We start from the raw sequence: 25,685 nt of genomic DNA, 5'->3' as shown, positions 1-25,685 counted from the left end.
AGATTTAATTTTGGATTGGAGATGCTTAATGTGAGTCTGGAAGGAGAGTTTACAGTCTAACCAGACACCTAGGTATTTGTAGTTGTCCACGTATTCTAAGTCAGAGCCGTCCAGAGTAGTAATGCTGGACGGGCGAGTAGGTGCTGGCAGTGATCGGTTGAATAGCATGCATTTAGTTTTACTTGCATTTAAGAGCAGTTGGAGGCCACGGAAGGAGAGTTGTATGGCATTTAAGCTCGTCTGGAGGTTAGTTAACACAGTGTCCAAAGAGGGGCCAGAAGTATACAGAATGGTGTTGTCTGCATAGAGGTGTATCAGAGAATCACCAGCAGCTTGAGCAACATCATTGATGTATACAGAGAAGAGAGTCGGCCAGAGGATTGAACCCTGTGGCACCCCCATAGAGACTGCCAGAGGTCTGGACAACAGGCCCTGCCGATTTGTCACACTGAACTCTGTCTGAGAAGTAGTTGGTGAACAAGCCGAGGCAATCATTTGAGAAACCAAGGCTGTCGAGTCTGCCAATAAGATTGTGGTGATTGACAGAGTCGAAAGCCTTGGCCAGGTCGATGAATACGGCTGCACAGTAATGTCTCTTATCAATGGCAGTTATGATGTCGTTTAGAACCTTGAGCGTGGCTGAGGTGCACCCATGACCAGCTCTGAAACCTGATTGTATAGCGGAGAAGGTACGGTGAGATTTGAATTGGTCAGTAATCTGTTTGTTAACTTTGCTTTCGAAGACCTTAGAAAGACAGGGTAGGATAGATATAGGTATGTAGCGGTTTTGGTCTAGAGTGTCACCCCCTTTGAAGAGGGGGATGACTGCGGCGGCTTTCCAGTCTTTGGGAATCTCAGACGATAGGAAAGAGAGGTTGAACAGGCTACTAATAGGGGTTGCAACAATTTTGGCAGATCATTTTTAGAAAGAAAGGGTCCAGATTGTCTAGCCCGGCTGATTTGTAGGGGTCCAGATTTTGCAGCTCTTTCAGAACATCAGCTATCTGGATTTGGGTGAAGGAGAAATGGTGGGGGCTTTGGCGGATTGCTGTGGAGGGTGCCGGGCAGTTGGTGGAAAGCATGGCCAGCCATAGAGAAATGCTTATTGAAATGTTCAATTATAGTGGATTTGTCGGTGTTGACAGTGTTTCCTAGCCTCAGAGCAGTGGGCAGCTGGGAGGAGGTGCTCTTATTCTCCATGGACTTTACAGTCTCCCAGAACCTTTTTGAGTTAGTACTACAGGATGCAAATTTCTGTTTGAAAAAGCTAGCCTTAGCTTTCCTAACTGCCTGTGTATATTTGTTCCTACCTTCCCTGAAAGTTGCATATCACGGGGGCTATTCGATGCTAATGCAGAATGCCACAGGATGTTTTTGTGCTGGTCAAGGGCAGACAGGTCTGGAGTGAACCAAGGACTATATCTATTCCTAGTTCTACATTTTTTGAATGGGGCATGCTTATTTAAGATGGTGAGGAAGGCACTTTTAAAGAATAGCCAGGCATCATCTACTGACGGGATGAGGTCAATGTCATTCCAGGATATCCCGGCCAGGTCTATTAGAAAGGCCTGCTCACAGAAGTGTTTTAGGGAGCGTTTGACAGTGATGAGGGGTGGTCGTTTGGTCGCAGACCCATTACGGATATAGGCAATGAGGCAGTGATCGCTGAGATCTTGATTGAAAATAGCAGAGGTGTATTTGGAGGGCGAGTTAGTTAGGATGACATCTATGAGGGTGCCCGTGTTTACGGATTTGGAGTTGTACCTGGTAGGTTCATTGATAGTTTGTGTGAGATTGAGGGCATCAATCATGGATTGTAGGATGGCCGAGGTGTTAAGCATGTCCCAGTTTAGGCCACCTAGTAGCACGAGCTCAGAAGATAGATGGGGGGCAATCAATTCACATATGGTATCGAGGCCACAGCTGGGGGCAGAGGGAGGTCTATAGCAAGCGGCAACAGTGAGAGACTTGTTTCTGGAAAGGTGAATTTTTAGAAGTAGAAGCTCGAATTGTTTGGGTACAGACTTGGATAGTAATACAGAACTCTGCAGGCTATCTTTGCAGTAGATTGCAACACCGCCCCCTTTGGCAGTTCTATCTTGGAAAATGTTATAGTTAGCGATGGAGATTTCAGGGTTTTTGGTGGTTTTCCTATGCCAGGATTTAGACACGGCTAAGACATCCGGGTTGGCAGAGTGTGCTAAAGCAGTGAGTTCAACAAACTTTGGGAGTAGGCTTCTAATGTTAACATGCATGAAACCAAGGCTTTTACTGTTACAGAAGTCAACAATTGAGAGCACCTGGGGAGTGGGAGTGGAGCTAGGCACTGCAGGACCTGGATTAACCTCTACATCACCAGAGGAACAGAGGAGAAGTAGGATAAGGATACGGCTAAGTGCTAGACGAACTGGCCGTGTAGCACGTTCGGAACAGAGAGTAAAAGGAGCAGGTTTCTGGGCACGATAGCATAGATTCAAGGCATAGTGTACAGACAAAGGTAAGGAAGGATGTGAGTACATTGGAGGTAAACCTAGGCATTGATTCTGTAGGCACTGCACATGCCTGTGAGAGAGTTCTGCATGTGTAATCATTTCACTGACAATCCGTTAATGGCGTTATCCAGAAAGAAAACCCACCAAGAAAGATTTCTTCCGCTAATGTCTCAGCCAATTTTCAGCGATCCAATTGCCCTCAGCAGTAGACTTCCTCACATAGAAAATAATAATCTAGTTTTTACTGTGGCGTAGACATGGAGAAACAAATATATTTTAATACTGAGATAAGGTTTAGGAATTGTTTAGGAGCCTCCATTGAGGTTCTCTGCTTTTCTCACAGGGGTCATGAAAACCATATGGGCCCTAGATGAGCAGTGAAATGCCGGAATAAACATTGTTGCAGTGGGGATTTAGATGTCACTATGACATACAAATCCAATTCACCCCAGACAATGACTTTGGCTCCTACTGTCTCAGTCCCCTGCTGTATATTTGCCCTCTTAACATTAAACCAGTATCTCTATTGGGCTTGCATTCTGAATGTCATGGTCTAGGGGTCTCTCAACTGAGAAAGCGTTTACTGAACACCTGGCTTTTATAGTAGATAGGTTTTAGAGTGGAGTGGACCTACTCTACTGTAATGTAGTGGCTCTCAGACTTTAGAAACAGCCACATTCGCCTCTTGCCATGTAAAAAACTGGATCAACTCCAGATAAGGATTTAGATTTTTCCCTCTTCTGACTTTTTTTAGTTTTCCAGTGGGACAGTTGTAATTCAAGCAGAAAAAGATCTCTATACACCAGAAATGTAATATCTTGTGACGCACTTAAGCGTAGTGGGTGCGGAGTCAGATGCAGGAGGCAGAAAGTACTGAGTAGTGCTTTATTTGGCACGGGGAAATTTCGTGCGCGTCAAAACTCACGGGTGCAACAAACACGATACACGAAACCAGGACCTAACAAGTCCAGAGGGAAAACCCCAAAACAAAACACGCTACCAATACACTACCACACACAAACACAGTGGGAAAAATAAGCCCGCACATAGAGCAGGCGGGCCGGCCAGCTTAATTAGCCCAACTAAACGTAAATAAGAAACAGGTGTAACTAATAAGACAAAACCAACAGAAGAGGGAAAAGGGATCGGTGGCAGCTAGTAGACTGGTGACGACGACCGCAGAGCACCACCCGAACAGGAAGAGGAGCCATCTTCGGTAGGTGTCGTGACATATCTTGCTTCGGACCCAAGGACGTTTACAGATTGCAACTCTCCAACGTGCATTGTGTATACAGTATACAGTACATTGGGTTGCACTGAAATGGCCTAAGAGAAGATCTGACCTTGTAAAGTGTTTGTTACTCTTACCATCACTGCCATGAATTTCCATCCTTATAGAGTGGGATCATGGAGAACAGGAGAAAGAGAGGGGGATCGGGAGTTGTGGTCGATGGGATCGGCTGGAGAGAGAGAAGGCGGCAGGTGGAAAGTCATTCTTAGGAAAGTCATTAATCTATGTCAGTCATCACTCAGCCCTCCAGTTAAAACCTACTTTGAGTTTTTCCCCCCATCATGTCATCCTATTGATAGCAATAATAATAAAACAGAATCTTGTCATTTTTGTAGTACACCAAAAGAAAACGGTATTGTTTATTGCTACTCTTTTTCTTCCCCAGGCACAATGTTCAATAAGCACCGTTGCTAATGTAAAAAAGTATCACCCATCCTTCTCTCTGTGTGTGTTTCTGCAGGCCAACGATGCCTCAGGGAACACCTGGAACTGGATCTACTTCATCCCCCTCATCATCATCGGATCCTTCTTCATGCTCAACCTGGTCCTGGGAGTCCTGTCTGGGTGAGTGTCAACATCATTTCCTGACACCATCCCTGTCTGTGGGAAAGGTGTTGTTATCAACCCACTATTATGAAGCACATACAGTATAGTGCTCTTTACAAGTCATTTCACTTACCTGCTGGCTCTGTTTAACATGAAGCTTCTGTCTGATTATATTGGCATGGCGTTAGCCTAATCGAATGGGAGTATTAATTTACATAGTTTACAGTGTTTGTATTTTCCCTGTTTTCTCACATTTGAAGCAGTGTTTTGTGAAATATATGCTTGCCCACCAAGAGTTTGCATTGGGAGTGACCTGGCTGGAATGTTTTCACACACACAGTACAGAACATAACAGTAAGGAATAGTACAGTACATAACAGTAAGGAACAGAACAGTACATAACAGTAAGAAACAGTACATAACAGTACAGTAAGGAACAGAACATAACAGTAAGGAACAGTACATAACAGAACAGTAAGGAACAGAACATAACAGAACAGTAAGGAACAGTACATAACAGTAAGGAACAGAACAGTACAGGACAGGACAGTACAGGACATAACAGTAAGGAACAGATCAGTACAGTACAGTACATAACAGTAAGGAACAGTACATAACAGTAAGGAACAGTACATAACAGTACAGTAAGGAACAGAACATAACAGTACAGAACAGTATCAAATCAAATCAAATCACATTTATTTATGTAGCCCTTCGTACATCAGCTGATATCTCAAAGTGCTGTACAGAAACCCAGCCTAAAACCCCAAACAGCAAGCAATGCAGGTGTAGAAGCACGGTGGCTAGGAAAAACTCCCTAGAAAGGCCAATACCTAGGAAGAAACCTAGAGAGGAACCAGGCTATGTGGGGTGGCCAGTCCTCTTCTGGCTGTGCCGGGTGGAGATTATAACAGAACATGGCCAAGATGTTCAAATGTTCATAAATGACCAGCATGGTCGAATAATAATAAGGCAGAACAGTTGAAACTGGAGCAGCAGCACAGTCAGGTGGAAGTTGAAACTGGAGCAGCAGCATGGCCAGGTGGACTGGGGACTGTACTTACTGTACAGTACAGTAAGGAACAGTACATAACAGTAAGGAACAGAACATAACAGTAAGGAACAGAACAGTACATAACAGTAAGGAACAGTACATAACAGTAAGGAACAGAACAGTACAGGACAGGACAGTACAGGACATAACAGTAAGGAACAGATCAGTACAGTACAGTACATAACAGTAAGGAACACAACAGTACAGTACAGAATATAACGAGTAAGGAACAGAACAGTACAGAACAGAATATAACAGTAAGGAACAGAACAGTACAGAACAGTACAGTAAGGAACATAACAGTAAGGAACAGAACAGAACGGGACGGAACGGAACACTACAGAACAGAGCAGTACAGCGCAGTACAGAGCAGTACAGAACAGAACAGTACAGAGCTCTTAAGTGCTGAGCTGTATTAGACTCCCTCCTTTAGATTCACTAAACAGCAGAGTAATCCAGGACAACACTGGAGGTAGAATAGTCCTACATAGACAATATCAGAGGTGTTTTCTGAATGTGTCATCCACTCTGTGCCCTGTTCAAATTACTGTCAAGGGAAAATCATTTACAGCATTTCCTGTCCTTACACTACAGTACAGTAGTCCCTGGATTGAAGGCAGCTACTCCCACATGTATCCCTATGCCATCAATGTCTGGTGAATCATGCCGTAGACTCGAGTGTAATGCCAATGCTGTGTAATTTGGAATGTATATGTTTTTTTCTGTTCATTGTTTTGAAGCCCAGGGGGCATGTTGTCTCTCTCTCTCTCTCTCTCTCTCTCTCTCTCACACTTACACACAAACACACAAACTGGCAGAGCTTAATGGAAGGCCTCCTGATGAGTGCTGTACTTGCTGCTATTAGGACTTGAATTTATTACTTCTCGGAAACCAAATCTAATTCTCACTTGCTGTTCCACTAAATGGCTTCAGCTCTTTCTGTACTATCAATGTGGCATTATGCTCTTCATAAGACCATGATAAACTAACAAAAAAATCTTTGAAAATTGAATTTTTTTTTATCTGCGGGGTTTTGATCGGCAGCGCCACCTAATGGGCAATTTCTAGAAATCCTCCAATCAGAGCACAGATATTGGTCATGTGATCAGTCTACCATCCTAAAATGTTTTGGAAAACAACCATTTTTGATCTGAAGTGAGAGAAAATCTACTCCCGTTTTGGAGTGAAAAGTTGGACTTCCACGTCTCAAATTATTTCTTACTACAATATACACTGAGTATACTAAACATTAAGTACACCTGCTCTTTTCATGACAGACTGACCAGGTGAATGCCATGATCCCTTATTGATGTCACTTGTTAAATCCACGTCAATCAGTGTAGATGAAAGGGAGGAGACAGGTTAAATAAGGATTTTTAAGCCTTGAGACATTTGAGACATGGTTTGTGTGCCATTCATAGGGTGAATGTGCAAGACAAATGATTTAAGTGCCTTTGTGTATGATAGTAGGTACCAGACGCACCGGTTTTTGTCAAGAACTGCAACGCTGCTGGGTTTTTCATGCTCAACATTTTCCCGTGTGTTTCAAGAATGGCCCTCCACCCAAAGGACATCCAGCCAATTTGACACAACTGTAGGAAGCATTTCAGTCAACATGGGCCAACATCCCTGTGGAACGCTTGACACCTTGTCGAGTCCATGCCTCGACAAATTGAGGCTGTTCTGAGGGCAAAAGGGGGGGTGCAACTCAATATTAGGAAGGTGTTTTGTACACTCAGTATATGGTCATATGTTAATAAATATATACTGTGCACAGTTTGTCATGTTTAACTGACAAAAATATCCATGGTTGGATGCTAACCAGAGCTCATGCAAAGTCAATGGGACAAACTGGCTAAATTAGCTATCTAGCTAGCCAGGTAGAGTGTTAGCTAGCTATAGCTGTATACATTTCATTTTAGATAGTTTTTTTGTATGTTTAACTAGCTGGCTAGCTATCTTAAAACCATTTACATCTTTCTAGTTTACGATTATGAAGTTGGAAGTTTGCTTAATGTAGCTAGTTATCTTTGTCTATATTGCCATTGACTTGACTGGCAGCAGGTTGAGTTGATGGACAGAGCACAGCTGTGAATTTCAGTACAGATGTGGCAGTCAATAACAAGCTATAGGAGAGGAGTAAATAAATGGGGGAAATAAGCTTAAATTGATCTAATGATCTAATATTAATGTTCATGTTGCTCATTGCTCCAGTGTCTCATACCCACCTCCATTGCCAGCAAAATTGCTCTGCAATATTTCCCCCAAAAACGCCGGTGTATCATGGTCTTTAAAGACTTGTGTGTTACTTTGTCAGAAAGTCAGTCCTCCTACCTGTTGTCTCGTCACTGGCTGCACTCAGTATCCAATCTGCGAAGATGGCGTAAACTCTGACTCTGTAAGACTCTGTGTACTTCATACAATCCGGTGGTGTAAAGTACTTAAGTAAAAATACTTTAAAGTACTACTTTTAAGTCGTTTTTTGGGATATCTGTACTGCACTATTGATATTTAGCGCTACTTTTACTTCACTACATTCCTAAAGAAAATAATGTACCTTTTAGTCCATACATTTTCCCTGACACACAAGTACTCATTACATTTTGAATGCTTAGCAGGACAGGAACATGGTCACATTCATGCATTTGTCAAGATAACATGCCTGGTCATCCCTACTGCCTCAGATTTGGCGGACTCACTACACAAAAATGCTTCGTTTGTTGTGTTGGAGTGTGCTCCTGTCTATCCCTAAATAAAGCATTTTTGGTGGGTTTGTATCTTTTGATTTATACAACATGCCTACCACTTTGACGATGGATTTTTTATTATTATTGTGAAACAAACAACACAAGAAACGGAAAACTTGAGTGTGTATTACTATTCACCCCCCCCCCCAAGTCAATACTTTGTAGAGCCACCTTTTGTAGCAATTACTGCTGCAAGGCTCTTGGGGCATGTCTCTATAAGCTTGGCACATCTAGCCACTGGGAATTTGAACCATTCTTCAAGGCAAAACTGCTCCAGCTCCTTCAAGTTGGATGGGTTCCGCTGGTGTACAGCAATCTTTAAGTCATAAAACAGATTCTCAATTGGATTGAGTTCTGGGCTTTGACTAGGCCATTCCAATACATTTACATGTTTCCCCTTATCCACTCGAGTGATGCTTTAGCAGTATGCTTACGGTCATTGTCCTGCTGGCAGGTGAACCTCCGTCCCAGTTTCAAATCTCTGGAGGACTGAAACAGGTTTCCCTCAAGAATTTCCCTGTATTTAGCACCATCCATCACTCCTTCAATTCTGACCAGTTTCCTAGTCCCTGCCAATGGAAAACATCCCCACTGCATGATGCTGCCACCACCATGCTTCATTGTGGGGATGTTGTGCTCAGGGTGGTGAGGTGTTGGGTTTGGGCCAGACATAGCATTTTCCTTGATGGCCAAAAAGCTCCATTTTAGTCTCATCTGACCAGAGTACCTTCTTCCATATGTTTGGGGATTCTTCCACATGCCTTTTGGCAAACACCAAACGTGTCTGCTTTTTTTTTCTTTAAGCAATGGCTTTTTTCTGGACGCTCTTCCGTTAAGCCCAGCTTTTTGGAGTGTACAGCTTAAAGTGGTCCTATGGACAGATACTCCAATCTCCTCTTTGCAGCTCCTTCAGGGTTGTCTTTGGTCTCTTTGTTGCTTCTCTGATTAATGCCCTCCTTGCCTGGTCTGTGAGTTTTGGTGGGCGGCCCTCTCTCTGCCAGGTTTGTTGTGGTGCCATATTCTTTCCATTTTTGAATTTTTTAAAATGTTTATTATAATTATTTTTTAAATATTTTAAAACCCTTTTTCTCCCCAATTTCATAGTATCCAATTATTAGTAGTTACTATCTTGTCTCATCGCTACAACTCCCGTACGTGCTCAGGATAGACGAAGGTCGAAAGTCATGCGTCCTCCGAAACACGACCCAACCAAGCCGCACTGCTTCTTAACACAGCGCGCATCCAACCCGGAAGCCAGCCACACCAATGTGTCTGAGGAAACACCGTGAACCTGGTAACCTTGGTTAGTACACACTGCGCCCGGCCCGTCGTTTTACTGTGGTTATAGATACTTTTGTTGTTTCCTCCAGCATCTTCACAAGGTCCTTTGCTGTTGTTCTGGGATTGATTTGCACTTTTCACACCAAAGTACGTTTATCTCTAAGAGACAGTACGCGTCTCCATCCTGAGCGGTATGACGGCTGCGTGGTCCCATGGTGTTTATACTTGCGTACTATTGTTTGTACAGATGAACGTGGTACCTTCAGGTGCTTGAAAATTGCTCCCAAGGATGAACCAGACTTGTGGAGTTCTACAAAAAAAAAATCTGATGTCTTGGCTGATTTCTTTAGATTTTCCCATGATGTCAAGTGAAGAGGCACTGAGTTTGAAGGTTGGCCTTGAAATACATCCACAGGTACACCTCCAATTGACAAAAATTATGAAGTCAGAAGCTTCTAAAGTCATGATATCATTTTTGTGAATTTTCCAAGTTTCCAAGGCGCAGTCAACTTAGTGTATGTAAACTTCTGACCCACTGGAATTGTGATACAGTTATTGGAGAAATTACTTGTATCATGCACAAAGTAGATGTCCTAACTGACTTGCCAAAACTATAGTTTGTTAACAGGAAATTTGTGGAGTGGTTGAAATATGAGTTTTTATGACTCCAACCTAAGTGTATGTAAACTTCTGACTTCAAATGTATTTTATTTTTCAAGAAGTCTATGAAAAGTGGATGTAGAACCATTAGACAGGGTGATTGACATAGCAGTAGTGGATGAAGACCTTGACCAGCAGGTGCGGTTGCTGGGGAGAGGTGGCTCCCAAACGTCATCATCCAAATCCTCTGCATCCTCCACTTTGTTGTGAATAAAATAAAGGGATGTATCGTTATAAGACACACAGAATCACAGTTGACTAAATGTACAAAACAACATTAGGGTCAACTTTACCTGTGCAGTGACTCACATAGAAGGTGTGAACCACACACACACAATGCAAACAGTAACACTTTGGAGACAAAGGAAGAGGTGAGAACCACAAATCAACAATGGCCACAAGAGTTTAGTGGCCTCTTCAAAGTTACAAGGATGAAACTTAGAACAGCAAACAGTAAACTAATATGAAACATAGGCAATACCTACTTTCTAATTATATAACATTGAAATGACTTGTTACAATGGCCTATGTAAACTAAATCCCAAGCACAAAAAGCAGACAACTTATAAAAAACGAAATACATATAGTAAATTAGCTATATAAAGTCATGAAGATAATTTACTTACAGATCTAAAAGTGGATCCAATCCTTCTAGAAAGCAATCTTCGTCGTCCGAGTCGAAATTCTCGTTGTCCAGATCGCTCCCCTAATCCGTGTCCGACTCCAGTATTTTATTCAAAGTTTCTATGTCGCTATACTTATTCATAGCTGCCTTCTTTTTAGGTTCCTGTTCGATATTCTTCATTTTTACCTTTTTTTCACCCTTGAGAAACTATCTTTTATGCTAAAGAAATTAAATTAAATCGTGCTCGGTGCGTCTTGTCTCTGAGCCCGGTAGTAATAGTTTGCGGTATGCATAAAAGGTTCTAGGCCTTGCTTTGTCCCACCCAGGTCAACTGCATATCCCCAGAAAGCTTATCTCGTTGGCTACAAGACTGTCAAGGTGCCCCAGTAGCCAATCCTCTGTGTAATGGATGCCTACAGTAAGTAAGCAGGTATCGTCATATTTTTTATGCTCAAAGATGTGACGCGAATGTGGACATTCAATGTGTCCATTAAGTCATACATCATCACATAACATCGGCAATAGGCAATATTTGTTCCTACCAACATAGGGATTAATTTGATACCCCTCATGTAGCCATAGCTCAAACACAGACCAAATGGTAGCTTATCTTGTTAGATATCTGGTGAAAACGCTGTGTAAAATAAACATTTTGACTCTCGGGTCTGGTGATCAATAACGATAGGTCCCAGGCAGACAAATAAGACATCCTCATGATCTATGGAGTCCCGGCTTTTGGTGTGTATCAACGTATTCCGTGTTTATTTTGTTTATGCTTCACAATGCTTCACAAAGCAGCCATCTTGAAATAAGGTCATCAGCTCAGCCTGCCCTTATAAGTTTGTATGCCCATGTATGGTAGTAATTCACACCAAATATTTTAAGATACCGATCAATAGCCAAGATACTCAACTCTCCGCAGACACCTTTCTTTTGCAAATAGGGGCTACTGTTCTCATACCATAATGAATTGAATAAAACAAATCCAATAGGGTCCCCAAATATGGGGCCTTAATATTTAAGAGGTTTTAAATAAACTTGATTCCTAATCAATCTACACACAATACCCAATAATGACAAAGTGAAAACAGGTTTTTAGAAATGATTGCAAATTCATAAAAAATTAAAACAGAAATACCTTATTTACATAAGTATTCAGACCTTTTGCTATGAGACTCGAAATTAAGCTCAGGTGCATCCTGTTTCAAATTATCAACCTTGAGATGTTTCTACAACTTGATTGAAGTCCGCCTGTGGTAAATTAAATTGATTGGACATGATTTGGAAAGGCACACACCTGTCTATATAAGGTCCCCCCGTTGACAGTGCATGTCATAGCAAAAACCAAGCCATGAGGTCAAAGGAATTTGACCTCAGAGACAGGATTGTGTCGAGACACAGATCTGGGGAAGGATACCAAAACATGTCAGCCGTGTTTACTGTGGTCAGAAGGGATAAAGGTCACTGATGCACTGTGACAGGGCTGTGTCACATTCCAAAGGCCACTGTCTGTCCTGCAGGGGGCCGGGGCCAGGGCTGCAGCCACACACAGGGGTTAGAGGCCACAGCCCCAGGAGCAGCGGGCAGAGACAGCAAGGCTCATCTTTTATCGCATCACCCCTCTTAATGTCCCCCGCCCTCCTGCCCAAATCACCCCATCAGCTTACTTTGTGAGGGCTTTGATTAGAACAAAGGGAGTGCCACAGACAGCCCAGCTTGAGGCACAACACTGGCTTTTAATATTTTTCTCTACCCCCCCTTCTCAATTCAATTCAAGGGCTGTATTGGCATGGGGTGGCAGGGTAGCCTAGTGGTTAGAGTATTGGACTAGTAACTGAAAGGTTGCGAGTTCAAATCTCCGAACTGACAAGGTACAAATCTGTCGTTCTGCCCCTGAACAGGCAGTTAACCCACTGTTCCCAGGCCGTCATTGAAAATACGATTTTTTTCTAGAAAAAAAAAAGTGAAACATATGTTAATATTGCCTAAGCAAGTGAAGTAGATAATAAACTAAAGTGAAATACACAATAGAAATGTACACCTTCTCTCTCTCCCTTATGTTTTCCTCCTCCCTCTTTTCCTCTGTGTGGAGTAGAAGGTCAGGTTTTTCAGATCCTTCCCAGCAGGGTAATGTCCATCTGTCAGTCATGTGGAGGCTCATGCTGTGTCCTGTTGCTCCACAACTCACAGCTGTACAGCTGTAAATCAATATTCACATACTGTACCACTTGGTCTGAACCTTGACTTCTGACTCATGTTCTTGTTGCTTATATTGTGTGTGATATATAAGCTACAGTTTCTTTAGATTTCCCAGGTCCTTTATTATTATACTGTAGTTTTAGCTTAAAACAGTTTCCCATTTTCAGGCATAGTATCCCAGGTCTGAGCAGTTTGATATTGTGCACGCTCCAAACTGCTTGCAAAATGTGTCTATGAGTGATTGCTTGTTGTGTGTGTTTTACTCTGCAATCTCTCTGCATTCGGTGAGCCTGTGTGTACTGTACAGGCTGAGTGAGAGAGTGTGTAGCTGGGATCGCCTGTATGTCTAGCTAATCTGTTTGTGTATAAAATAAATAAAGGGAAAGATGCGAGAGAGAGAGAGAAAGAAAGATGAGAGAGAGTCTGCGCTCAGTGCTGGTGTGAGGCTTGCTGAGGAGTGTTTTGACTCACTCCCCCACCTGAGGGACTGCTGTGGAGCTTGCACCACCTCCTCACAGCCCTCCCACACACACACACACACACACACACACACACACACACACACACACACACACACACACACACACACACACACACACACACACACACACACACACACACACACACACACACACACACACACACACACACACACACACACAGACACACTGCAATGGAGGAAGGAGCTTCCCTCAGACCTGCGAGGGCGAGACACCAATCACTGCTTGGCTTTCAGGGAGGGGATCCCTCATTTCTCTCCATCTGCCCCTCTCTCTCTTTTTTTGCTCTGTCTGTCTCTGTATACCTCAATCAATCAATCAATCAAATGTATTTATAAAGCCCTTCTTACATCAGCTGATGTCACAAAGTGCTGTACAGAAACCCAGCCTAAAATCTCTCTTTCTCAATTCAATCAATTCAAAGGGCTTTATTGGCATGGGAAACATATGTTTACATTGCCAAAACATGTGAAATAGATAAACAAAAGTGAAATAAACAATCAAAAATGAAGAGTGAACATTACACTCACAAAAGTTTCAGAAGAATAGAGACATATCAAGTGTCATATTATGGCTATGTACAGTGTTATACAGTGTTATAGTTTTTTGTGTGCTCTAGGGCATTGGTGTCTAGATGGTATTTGTGGACCTTTCTCCCTATATCTCTCTTTCTCCCCATCTTTGTCTCTTACTCCCTATCTCTCTCTGTCTCTCTTTCTCCCTATCTCTCTCTCTCTCCCTCTCTGTCTCTCTCCCTGTCCCTGTCTCTCTCTTTCTCCCCGTCTCTCTCTCTCTGTCTCACTACTGTCCCTCTCTCTTTGTGTGTCTCTTTCCTCCTCCCTCCCCTCCCATCCCTCCGTTAACAGGTCTTAAGGAGCTAGTACTACACACAGAGAAGTTTGAGTGGAAGGAGGAAGATAAATAAAAGCATGTCCTCAACCTCAGCTACTCAATCCAGGGAGATGGCAACAGTGATGTTCTGTTTGTGGCTTCACAGTGCAGGTTAATGAGTGAGACCTCCCCCTCTTTGTCTTGGTAATCCAACCTTTACCCAATCAGCAGTAGGCCTATTTATTCCCAGGATACACCTGTATAATAATAATTTAAATGGGCTTATTTAATTGGCTAGATAATGAGTTATGGGTCTGTGGTTACACAAACCACCACATGCACCTTTCAGCGTTTTTTAAATTGACTGTTCTATGGTGTGAGTGCATTCGGAACAAGCACTGATGCAAATGAATGACGCTCATTTGATTTCCAAAGTGTAATTGCATGCATTGTGTAGAGCAGTGTTTCCCAACCCTGGTCCTACAGTACCCCTAACAGTATACATTTTTATTGTAATCCTGGACAAGCACACCTGATTCAACTTCTCAACTAATCATTAAGCCCTCAATGTGGGTGTGTTTGTCAAGGGCTACAACGAAACGGTGGGCCAGGGGTTGGAAAACACTGGTGTAGAGTGCAGTTACAGTATATCGTCCTTCACTGTACAGTGTAGGAAACTTTATCTTTCAGCTAATGATCTCTGGGCCTGTGTCGGGTAAATGTTTGTTTATTAAATAGGTTTGACTATTTGTCTTTCTGCAAGGGAAACTGGGTTGCTTGTTGTTCCAAGATATTATCAGATTGTGTCAGAAATATGATTGCTTCATGGTGTAACCACAGAGATCTGATGTTTTCATACACTCCTGACTGTATTGGCAATATGGACTCGCAAAATCATGCTTTTTGAAGTTTTTAATGTAGAGGAAGCAAAAAGTTTCACTCACAGCCAGTTCCACAGTTGGGAGGCAGACTGCTGTCAGCAGATGAGTGCTCCAGGCTCTGACCTGTAGCTACAACTGTGTGTGTTGCTCCCAGGCTTGTCCGATAAGTGTGTGTGTTTGTCCCCGCAGGGAGTTTGCCAAGGAGCGTGAGCGTGTGGAGAAGAGGCAGGAGTTTCTGAAGCTTCGCAGGCAGCAGCAGATCGAGAGGGAGCTGACTGGATACCTGGAATGGATATGCAAGGCAGGTCAGACTGCCCTCTACTCCTTCTTGCTTTTACTTTTAAAACTTTAACTTTACTCTAATACTTAAGTTTACTTAAATACTGCTTCAGATTTTGCTCAAGGGTTAGTTACAGGCAAATGGGAGTTGATACTATATGCAGTAATCTACCGCACATTTTCTTATATCTAGCTATATGACCTAGAAATATACAGTATATTACATTATGCTGACATAGCATTAGTCCTAGGGTTTTATGATATGTAATATTAACTCTGCTGATGGTTTGGAAATCTGTGTGTGCGTGCCCGCGTGTGTGTGTGTTCATGTTATGGTGTGTGGCTATGTATTTGTTTCAGAGGAGGTGATGCTGGCAGAGGAGGACAAGCATGCTGAAGAGATGTCTCCTCTGGATGGAGCGTGGTACAAGAGGAAACACAACAACCCAGGTGAAGGGTATACTCGGGCCCTGAGTTAGGCTGCTCAGACCGCCTGATCTGATCAGGGAAAACTCAGGACCTTGGGGATGAGATTTGTCTGTGTTGTCTCCCTGTGTCTGCCCAGGACTGTCTTCCCAGGCTCCTCTCTGGCTGTGGCTATGTCAGGCTTTGGGCTAATGTCTGATTTAGATATTGTGCTGCTGCTTGTTAGCCCAGCACAGAATGAATCACAGCCCGAGTGTGAACCCACAGTAATTATGGGTGTTGGGGCAACATGTAAATTCGATTAAAACAGGAGAGAGGTGCACAGTGCTACAGTTCAGAGAGAGCCTGCCTGGGAGAGTGTGTGTGAGGGGGCTGTGTTGCCAGTCAAGTTTGAATGGTCTATTACGCCAACAAGACCTAAGAGGCCTCTCATGAGATGCTGTTTCACAAGCTGTCATAAATGTGAAGGGTTCAAGTTGTGGGCTGCTTTTTTGAATGTAAGTGAGTTACCTGATGGAAGTACTGTATTAATAACCCTCTAGAGTCTAAGCCCTTTCTAAGCAGCCCATGCAAAAAACAGATATCTCTAGCTTAAACAGATGGATTTTGATGGGAATCTTTGTATTATGTTAATTAGAATTCTGCTGGGGTGTGGAAATTGTAGGCTAAGGGTTTTAATTCCCTGAGAGACGATGTCATACCCATCAGTACTGCTAACCCTACAGTATTGTTCTAATGTGTGTTCAGTGTTAAAAAGAGCCAAGAAGAGCAAGAATGACCTGATCAACGCTGAGGAGGGCGAAGACCACTTCACTGACATCTCATCTGTTGGTAAGGCCAATGCCCGTGACCTCTGACCTCTCAACCAACCTGTTAGCTTTCACACTGCTCACTGCTGTATACTGATCTACCTATGTACTGGCTGTCTCGTGTCTCTAATGTCAGTCTCAACTGCAAGTCTGGAACAATATTTTTTCAAACGGTCCTTCGATTGAATAATGTTGCATATTAAATCATTTTGTATTTTTAGTAGTTTGTCTTTTCAGCGGTATTGGGCCAATTGCCTACAATATGTGACATAATGACTCCTGGTTTTGTCTATTCTGTTAGACAAGTGACCTTTAAGAAAGACTAATGACAGAAGCATTGCAATAGACTCTTATTAAAAAATAATTAAGTCATCTCCAACTGTTCTCTCCTTCTTGGCGGTTGGTTGCTAACTACTATGTGTTTGAACTCCTCAGTCCTGCTGCATAAGTGATTATTAATAATCCTTAATTTGATCTGCACCACTGCACAGTAATTAAAGGGAAATTGTGTGTTTTGGCTCAGTATTAGAATCCCATAAAAAGAGAAATGACACAGAGAAGGAGAGGGAGATGGAGGGAGAGAGTGAAAAAGAGAGAAAGGAAAAGGGCAACCTGACTTGGTACTTAGTTTATGATGCTTCACACAGAGTAAGATTTGGAGAAGAAAATAGCCCAGGAAATTATCATTCTCCCTCTTCTGCTGGACCACTAACAAGATGCTAATGAAACCATTTTTCACCTTTATTTTTTTGGTCCAGCACCACTAATTTAAGTTACAGAGGATTTATTATGGCTCAGGAGCTGGGAGATGTAGGAGAAAGGAGGAGGGCAGTGCACAGAGTTCTTTATGGATGCCATGAACTAGCCAGGAGGACACTGAGAAGGATACTGTCCATCTGAACAATATGATGCATCATTATTAAAGAGAAATGTAAAGAACAATCTGCAATTGGTCATATTATAAATGACCTCTAATTTACATAGAAGTTGCTGTATTTGGCATTCTATGCTGTGGTTTGTTTTAGCCACAGTACAGAGCTGGGGTTTATTAGCTGTAATGTTGTTATTTTTCCTCTCATTGTGTCTAACAATGTTTGTAGGCTGTCCCCACCAAGTGAAAACCTTCAGGTCATCAAGTTAAATTAAAATGATTTTAATGAGAAATACAGTATTGATGATTGTGTTGCTTTATGTCCAGTGTGTGTGTGCTGTTCCCCCCACTGCTCCCCCAGGGTCTCCGTTCATACGGGCTGCTCCCCCAGGGTCTGCGTTCACCCGGGCTACTCCCCCAGGTTCTCCATTCACCCGGGCCAGCCTGAAGAGCAGCAAGAACGACAGTGCTTCCTACTTCCGGAGGAAAGAGAAGCGGCTCCGCTTCACCATCAGACGCCTGGTCAAGGCCCAGAGCTTCTACTGGACAGTCCTGTGTCTGGTGGGCCTCAACACACTGTGTGTGGCCATTGTTCATTATGACCAGCCTGAGTGGCTCACCTATGCGCTGTGTAAGTCCTGCCCAATGCCCCCCCTGCATGGGAGGGAATACTGTACATTACCATTGATTTCCCCACCAACACCAACCAAACCTGTCATTCTATGTATTTGCTGTTTGTACAATGCAATCTATAGTGTATTAGTCATATTTAATCAGTGCCTTCACTTCAGACATCAGGGTGAAGACATATTTGACTCAGTGAATTTATCTGTGTGTTTTACCTCTCCCCGGCAGATTTGGCAGAGTTTGTATTCCTGGGCTTGTTTCTGACTGAGATGTCCATGAAAATGTATGGACTAGGACCTAGGAACTACTTCCATTCCTCTTTCAATTGTTTTGATTTTGGAGTGAGTGAGACTAAAATTCAATAAAACCGGCACTGCTGAAAACTGTATTGTAAAGAATTACATTACACTGCATTGCATTAAGGAGAAGCACATTTTAAGTAATTCAATGTACTCTCCTTCCAGGTGATTATAGGCAGTATTTTTGAGGTGATCTGGGCAGTTGTGAAACCTGGGGCTTCCTACGGCATCAGTGTCCTGCGAGCTCTCCGTCTGCTCAGGATTTTCAAAGTCACTAAGTGAGTGATCTGTTACGCTGTCATCCAAAACATGACATGATAACTTTACATGACACAATCTTATACATGTAGTGCTATCCTCTCTTTATTCCCCCTCTTCGTCCTTCTCCTGTGTCCCTGAAGGTACTGGAACTCTCTGAGGAACCTGGTGGTCTCTTTACTCAACTCCATGAAGTCCATTATCAGCCTGCTCTTCCTTCTCTTCCTCTTCATCGTGGTGTTCGCCCTACTGGGCATGCAGCTCTTTGGGGGAATGTGAGTCAACCTCCAGTGCCTCTCATAGTATTGAATTTAACTTAATTGATTTGGGTAACAGACATATACAACAAAATGTACAATACGGACCCAGAGGATATCACTTAAAAGTGTTACTTAAAAAGCTTGTTTCCAAAGTGGTCATCGATGGTAAAAAGGTCCTGTCCAGAACACGCACTATACTGTAATACCCATTAGCCAGTTGTATTATTAGCAAGTTGTATTATTGTTAGCATTACCATTTAGCTTGTAATGTAATATAGATGCAAGTTGTTTTCACTACATTACATTGTTGCTCTAGTACAGGTATTCCCAAACTAGTATTCTCAAACTGGGGTACCCCCAGAGGTACGTGCAGTGCTGTCGAGGGTACGCCAAATAAAAATGTGATTCACATAAAATGAGTAGCCTCGTTTCATTGCCAAAAAAAACATTAAACCATCTAGTGTTCAGCGAAATAACATCACAATGTCAAATACAGGTAGGCTAGTCAAATAATTAACATCCAATCACATTAATTGTTACTCTCTCGCGGGAATTTCACTAACGTATGTAGCCAAACGTAGCTGCTGCTCATTCTGTTTGCTCAAAATTGATCAATTATTCTAAAAAGTAAGGCCCGCATCCATACTCCGATGGCATTGAGGTGTACACCACATCAGTCATTGGCTTCATCAATAAGTGCATCGATGACGTCGTCCCCACAGTGACCGTACGTACATACTCCAACCAGAAGCCATGGAATACAGGCAGCATACGCACTGTGCTAAAGGCTAGAGCTGCTGCTTTCAAGCGGGACTCGGAAGCTTATAAGAAGCTTATAAGAAATCCCGCTATGTCCTCCGACGAACCATCAAACAGGCAGTGTCAATACAGGACTAAGATCGAATCATACAACACCGGCTCTGATGCTCGTCGGATGTGGCAGGGCTTGCAAACCATTACGGACAACAAGGGGAAGCACAGCCGAGAGCTGCCCAGTAACACGAGCCTACCAGACGAGCTAAACGACTTCTCTGCTCGCTTCGAGGCAAACACAACTGAAACATGCATGAGAGTACCAGCTGTTCCGGAAGAGTGTGTGATCACGCTCTCCGCAGCCGATGTGAGTAAGACCTTTAAACAGATCAACTTTCACAAGGCCGCAGGGCCAGACGGATTACCAGGAGGTGTAATGTAAGCATGCGCTGACCAACTGGCAAGTGTCTTCACTGACATTATCAATGTCCGAGTCTGTAATACCAACATGTTTCTGACTGGTCATGGCTCACATCAACACCATCATCACAGAAACCCTAGACCCACCCCAATTTGCATACCGCCCCAACAGATCCACAGATGATGCAGTCTCTTTTGCACTCCACAGTGCCCTTTCCCACCGGACAAAAGGAACACCTATGTGAGAATGCTGTTCATTGACTACAGCTAAGCGTTCAACACCATAGTGCCCTCAAAGCTCATCAATAAGCTAAGGACCCTGGGACTAAACACCTCCCTCTGCAACTGGATCCTGGACTTCCTGATAGTAAGGGTAGGTAACAACACATCCGCCACGCTGATCCTCAACACTGGAGCCCCTCGGGTGCGTACTCAGTCCCCTCCTGTACTCCCTGTTCACTCATTACTACATGACTCCAACACCATCATTAAATTGGCAGATGACACAATAGTGGTAGGCCTGATCACAGACAACGACGAGACAGCCTAGAGGTCAGAGGAGGTCAGAGACCTGGCCGTGTCGTGCCAGGACAACAACCTCTCCCTCAACATGATCAAGACAAAGGAGATGATTGTAGACTACAGGAAAAAGATGACAGAGCACGCCCCCGTGCTCATCGATGGGGCTGCAGTGGAGCAAAGTTGAGAGCTTCAAGTTCCTTGGTGTCCATATCACCAACAAACTAACATGGTCCAAGCACATCAAGACAGTCATGAAGAGGGCATGACAAAACCTATTCCCCCTCAGGAGATGGAAAAGATTTAGCATGGGTCCTCAGATCCTCAAAATGTTCTACAGCTGCACCATTGAGAGCATGGTTGCATCACTGCCTGGTGTGGCAACTGCTTGGCCTCCGACCGCAAGGCACTACAGATAGTAGTGCGAACAGACCAGTACATCACTGGGGTCTACCTTCCTTCCATACAGGACCTCTATACCAGGCGGTGTTAGAGGAAGGCCTTAAAAATGGCCAAAGACTCCAGCCACCCTAGTCATTGGCTGTTCCCTTTGCTACCGGCATGGCAAGCTGCAACAGAGATCCAAGTCTAGGTCCAAGAGGTTTCTAAACAGCTTCTACCCTCAAGCCAAAAGACTCCTGAACATCTAGTCGAATGGCTACCCAGACTATTTGCAGTGCTCCCCCCACCCCCTCTTTACACCACTGCTAGTCTCTGTTGTCATCTATGCATAGTCACTTTCACTCTACCTACATGTACATACTACCTCAAATAACCAGTGCCCCCTCACATTAACTCTGTATCGGTACCCTCCTGTATATAGTCTTGCTATTGTTATTTCACTACAGCTCTTTAATTACTTGTTTCTTTTATCTCTTATTCTTATCTGTATTTTTTAAAACAGCATTGTTGGTTAGGGGCTTGTAAGTAAGCATTTCACTGTAAGGTCTACACCTGTTGTATTCGACGCAAATGACTAATACATTTTGATTTGATTTGAAATACATTGATTTGAAGTTCACTTATATTGGGAGTAGTGCCTTTCCTCAGCCACAGTGTGTTATATGTGCAAAAGTACTATCTCACAACTCGATGAAACCTTCACTCTTGTGCAGACATTTAGAAACAAAACATGCCAATTTGAAAAATACAACAGGAGTTTTTTGAGCGAGAATTAAGACAACTTTTAAGTGGTAAGACATGTATAAAAGCAACAGATGCCATTAATAAGAAGGGGCTGGAAGAGTCTTATATGGTGGCTAGGACAGGCAAGCCCCATACTATTGTGGACGACTTAATTCTTCCTGCTGTCGCGGATATGGCTGGGACAATGCTGGGGGAAAAGGCCCAAAAAACTATACAGACAATGGCTCCATCAAACAACACTGTTTCAGTGACACGGCAGGAGATGTTTTGAAACAATTACTGCTTCGCATACAAGCCAGTTAATGCTATGCGTTACAGCTGGATGAGTCAACAGACCTGGCGGGCCTGGCACAGCTCCTGGTATATGTCCGTTACGTTTATGGGGGGTCAATTAAGGAAGACATCCTCTTCTGGAAACCAGGACAACAGGAGAGGATATTTTGAAAGCACTGGACAGCTTTGTGACATCAAATGGACTTTGGTAGTCAAGATGTGTTGGTGTCTGTACTGATTGCGCAAAAGTAGTGACAGGGAGACATAGTGGAGTGGTAACGCGCATGCAAGTAGTTGCTCCCGACGCCACTTGGGTACACTGCAACATCCATCGAGAGGCTCTTGCTGCCAAAGGAATGCCTGATGGCTTGAAAGATGTTTTGGACACTACGGTGAAAATGGTTAACTTTGTTAAAGCATATGTGTTGCACCCATCCCGTTAGCGGGATCATTTTCGTCCACATCCGCTGAATTGCAGAGCGCCAAATTCGAATTAAATTACTAAAAATATTTAATTTTCATGAAATCCCCAGTGCAATATAGCAAAACACAGCTTAGCTTGTTGTTAATCCACCTGGTGTGTCAGATTTCAAAAAAGCTTTACAGCTAAAGCAAACCAAGCGTTTAGGTAAGGACATCTCTCTCAGCAGACAAAGCATTACAAACAGCTAACAGCAAAGTAGATTGGTCACGAAAGTCAGAAAAGCAATAAAATGAATTGTTTACCTTTGATGATCTTCGGATATTTGCACTCATGAGACTCCCAGTTACACAATAAATGTTCCTTGTGTTCCATAAAGATTATTTTTATATCCAAAATACCTCCATTTGGTTGGCGCGTTATGTTCAGTAATCCACAGGCTCGAGCGGTCACGACGGGGCAGACAAAAATTCTAAATAGTATCCGTAAAGTTCGTAGGAACATGTCAAACGTTTTTTTATAATCAATCCTCAGGTTTTACAATAAATAATCAATACTATTTCAACCAGACCGTAGCTTTTTCAATAGGAGAGAGAAAATGTCTGCTCCAAGCTGTTGCGCATGCAAAACTCTGCTGGCACCCAGCCATCCACTGACGCGATGTGATCTATAGCAGGGCTTGACATTAACGCTTGTTCTCTTGTCCTGGAAAGTAAAACATTTTTACATTTAAGTTGTCCAAATGGACAAGTAATAAAAATGACAGAAAAATCACAATATCAAACAATTACTTCGATTAGAATTGAATCAGAGATGCCAACATTGGAATAATATTCAAATCTATTTTTCATGTACATGAATAAAAAAGCCTACATGTCAGTGTAGATGATATGCATATTGACTACTGCCTTGTGTCCAAACTGATGCTGATATGAGGGAGGCGCCTGAACACTTTAATGAGACTTTTAATTATATGCAGTGCATTCGGAAAGTATTCAGACCACTTACTTTTTCCACATTTTGTTAAGCTACAGCCTTATTCTAAAATTGATGAAATTAAAAATGTTCCTCATCAATCTACACACAATCTACACACAATCTCTCATAATAAAGCAAAAGTGTTTTTTAGACATTTTTGCAAATGTATTATAAATATAAAACAGAAATACCTTATTTACGTAAGTATTTATTATTATATATTTATTTAAATTAAAAAACATTCCTTCTGTTTATTTGAGTAAATACTTTAACACTTTTTTTCTTAACAGCATTGTTGGTTAAGGGCTTGTAAGTAAGCATTTCACTGTAAGGTCTACACCAAATAACATTTGATTTGATTCAGACCCTTTGCTATGAGACTCGAAATTGAGCTCAGGTGCACCATGTTTCCATTAATCATCCTTGAGATGTTTCTACAACTTGATTGGAGTCCACCTGTGGTAAATTTTATTGATTGGACATGATTTGGAAAGGCACACACCTGTCTATATATGGTCCCACCGTTGACAATGCATGTCAGAGCAAAAACCAATTAATGTGGTTGAAGGAATTGTCTGTAGAGCTCAGAGACAGGATTGTGTCGAGGTACAGATCTGGGGAAGGGTACCAAAAGAATCTGCAGCATTGAATGTCCCCAAGAACACAGTGGCCTCCATAATTCTTAAATGGAAGAAGTTTTGAACCACCAAGACCCTTCCAAGAGCTGGCCGCCAGGCGAAACTGAGCAATCGGGGGAGAAGGGCCTTGGTCAGGAAGGTGACCAAGAACCCGATGGTCACTCTGACAGAGCTCCAGAGTTCCTCTGTGGAGATGGGATAACCTTCCAGAAGGACAACCATCTCTGCAGAACTCCACCAATCAGGACTTTATGGTAGAGTGGCCAGATGGAAGCCACTCCTCAGTAAAAGGGTACATGACAGCCCTCTTGGAGTTTGCCTAAAGGCACCTAAAGGACTCTCAGACCATGAAAAAAAAGTTTTCTGGTCTGATGAAACCAAGATTGAACTTTGGCCTGAATGCCAAGTGTCACGTCTGGAGGAAACCTGGCACCATCCCTACGGTGAAGCATAATGGTGGCAGCATCATGCTGTGGGGATGTTTTTCAGCGTCAGGGACTGGGAGACTAGTCAGGATTGAGGGAAAGATGAACGGAGCAAAGTACAGAGAGATCCTTGATGAAAGCCTGCTCCAGAGTGCTCTCGACCTCAGACTTGGGGTGAAGGTTCACCTTCGAAACAGGACAACGACCCTAAGCACACAGCCAAGACAACACAGGAGTGGCTTCAGGACCAGTCTCTGAATGTCCTTGAGTGGCAAAGCCAGTGCCTGGACTTGAACCCGATCGAACATCTCTGTAGAGACCTGAAAATAGCTGTGCAGTGACGCTCCCCATACAACCTGACAGAGCTTGAGAGGATCTGCAGGGAAGAATGGGAGAAACTCCCCAAATACAGGTGTGCCAAGCTTGTAGCGTCATACACAAGAAGACTTAAGGCTGTAATCGCTGCCAAAGATGCTTCAATAAAGTACTGAGTAAAGGTTTTTATTTTTTTATTTAATAAATTAGCTAACATTTCAAAAAAATTAAAGTTTTTGCTTTGTCATTATGGCTGTAGATTGATGAGGGGAAAAAACAGCTAATCCATTTTAGAATAAGGCTGTAACATAATAATATGTGGAAAAAGTCAAGGGGTCAGAATACTTTCCGAATGTACTGTAAATACAGGCTAAATGCCAGTCGTGTTTGAGAAATATAATGAAGGATAAATCATGTTTTGTACATTCAGTGTATATTTAACATCATGCCTGTTCCCGTGAAAAGAAAAGAAACACATTTAGTGAGATGCAAAGTGAGATGCATAGTGAGATGCATAGTGAGATGCATACAGTATTAGATGCACACTTATACCCGAAGTCACTTGTTTTATCTATTTTGTTCTATTGTATTTATCTATTATATTTGGTATTTTAACATGATTCACTTGTACAGTTGCACATATTTTTACCTTACAGTAGGGTGGTTTTATGCTGACCTGCATTGTTTTATGCTGACCTGCATTGTCTTTTCTCTAGTTGGGAAACTAATGAGATATGTACTAATGAATGTCTGTATATGCACCAAGGATTTTAGCAGGCAGAGAGAAGACACATTTAGTTTGCTTTCTACATCACTCTCATTGTTGGAAAGTGTAATGAGGTCCCTGTAGATTCTCACATA

At 42.7% G+C, this 25,685-nt stretch overlaps 1 protein-coding gene across 1 annotated transcript in view; it reads left to right on the top strand.

Annotated features, from left to right (window-relative positions):
• The window catches only part of LOC109873381 (voltage-dependent N-type calcium channel subunit alpha-1B-like), a 92,225-nt gene that overhangs the window by 23,293 nt on the left and 43,247 nt on the right, over positions 1–25,685 (top strand). The window contains exons 4-11 of the mRNA XM_031816346.1: positions 4,244–4,347; positions 15,297–15,412; positions 15,747–15,836; positions 16,560–16,643; positions 17,905–18,123; positions 18,348–18,460; positions 18,584–18,696; positions 18,820–18,951. Of these exons, the coding sequence (XP_031672206.1) occupies positions 4,244–4,347; positions 15,297–15,412; positions 15,747–15,836; positions 16,560–16,643; positions 17,905–18,123; positions 18,348–18,460; positions 18,584–18,696; positions 18,820–18,951 (971 nt within the window). The remainder of the gene's footprint in view (positions 1–4,243; positions 4,348–15,296; positions 15,413–15,746; positions 15,837–16,559; positions 16,644–17,904; positions 18,124–18,347; positions 18,461–18,583; positions 18,697–18,819; positions 18,952–25,685) is intronic.

This window comes from Oncorhynchus kisutch, linkage group LG3 (genome assembly GCF_002021735.2).
Source record: "Oncorhynchus kisutch isolate 150728-3 linkage group LG3, Okis_V2, whole genome shotgun sequence".
NCBI classification, from domain to species: domain Eukaryota; kingdom Metazoa; phylum Chordata; class Actinopteri; order Salmoniformes; family Salmonidae; genus Oncorhynchus; species Oncorhynchus kisutch.
Note: the sequence above shows the minus strand (reverse complement) of the source record. Positions and strands in the feature narration are given on the sequence as shown.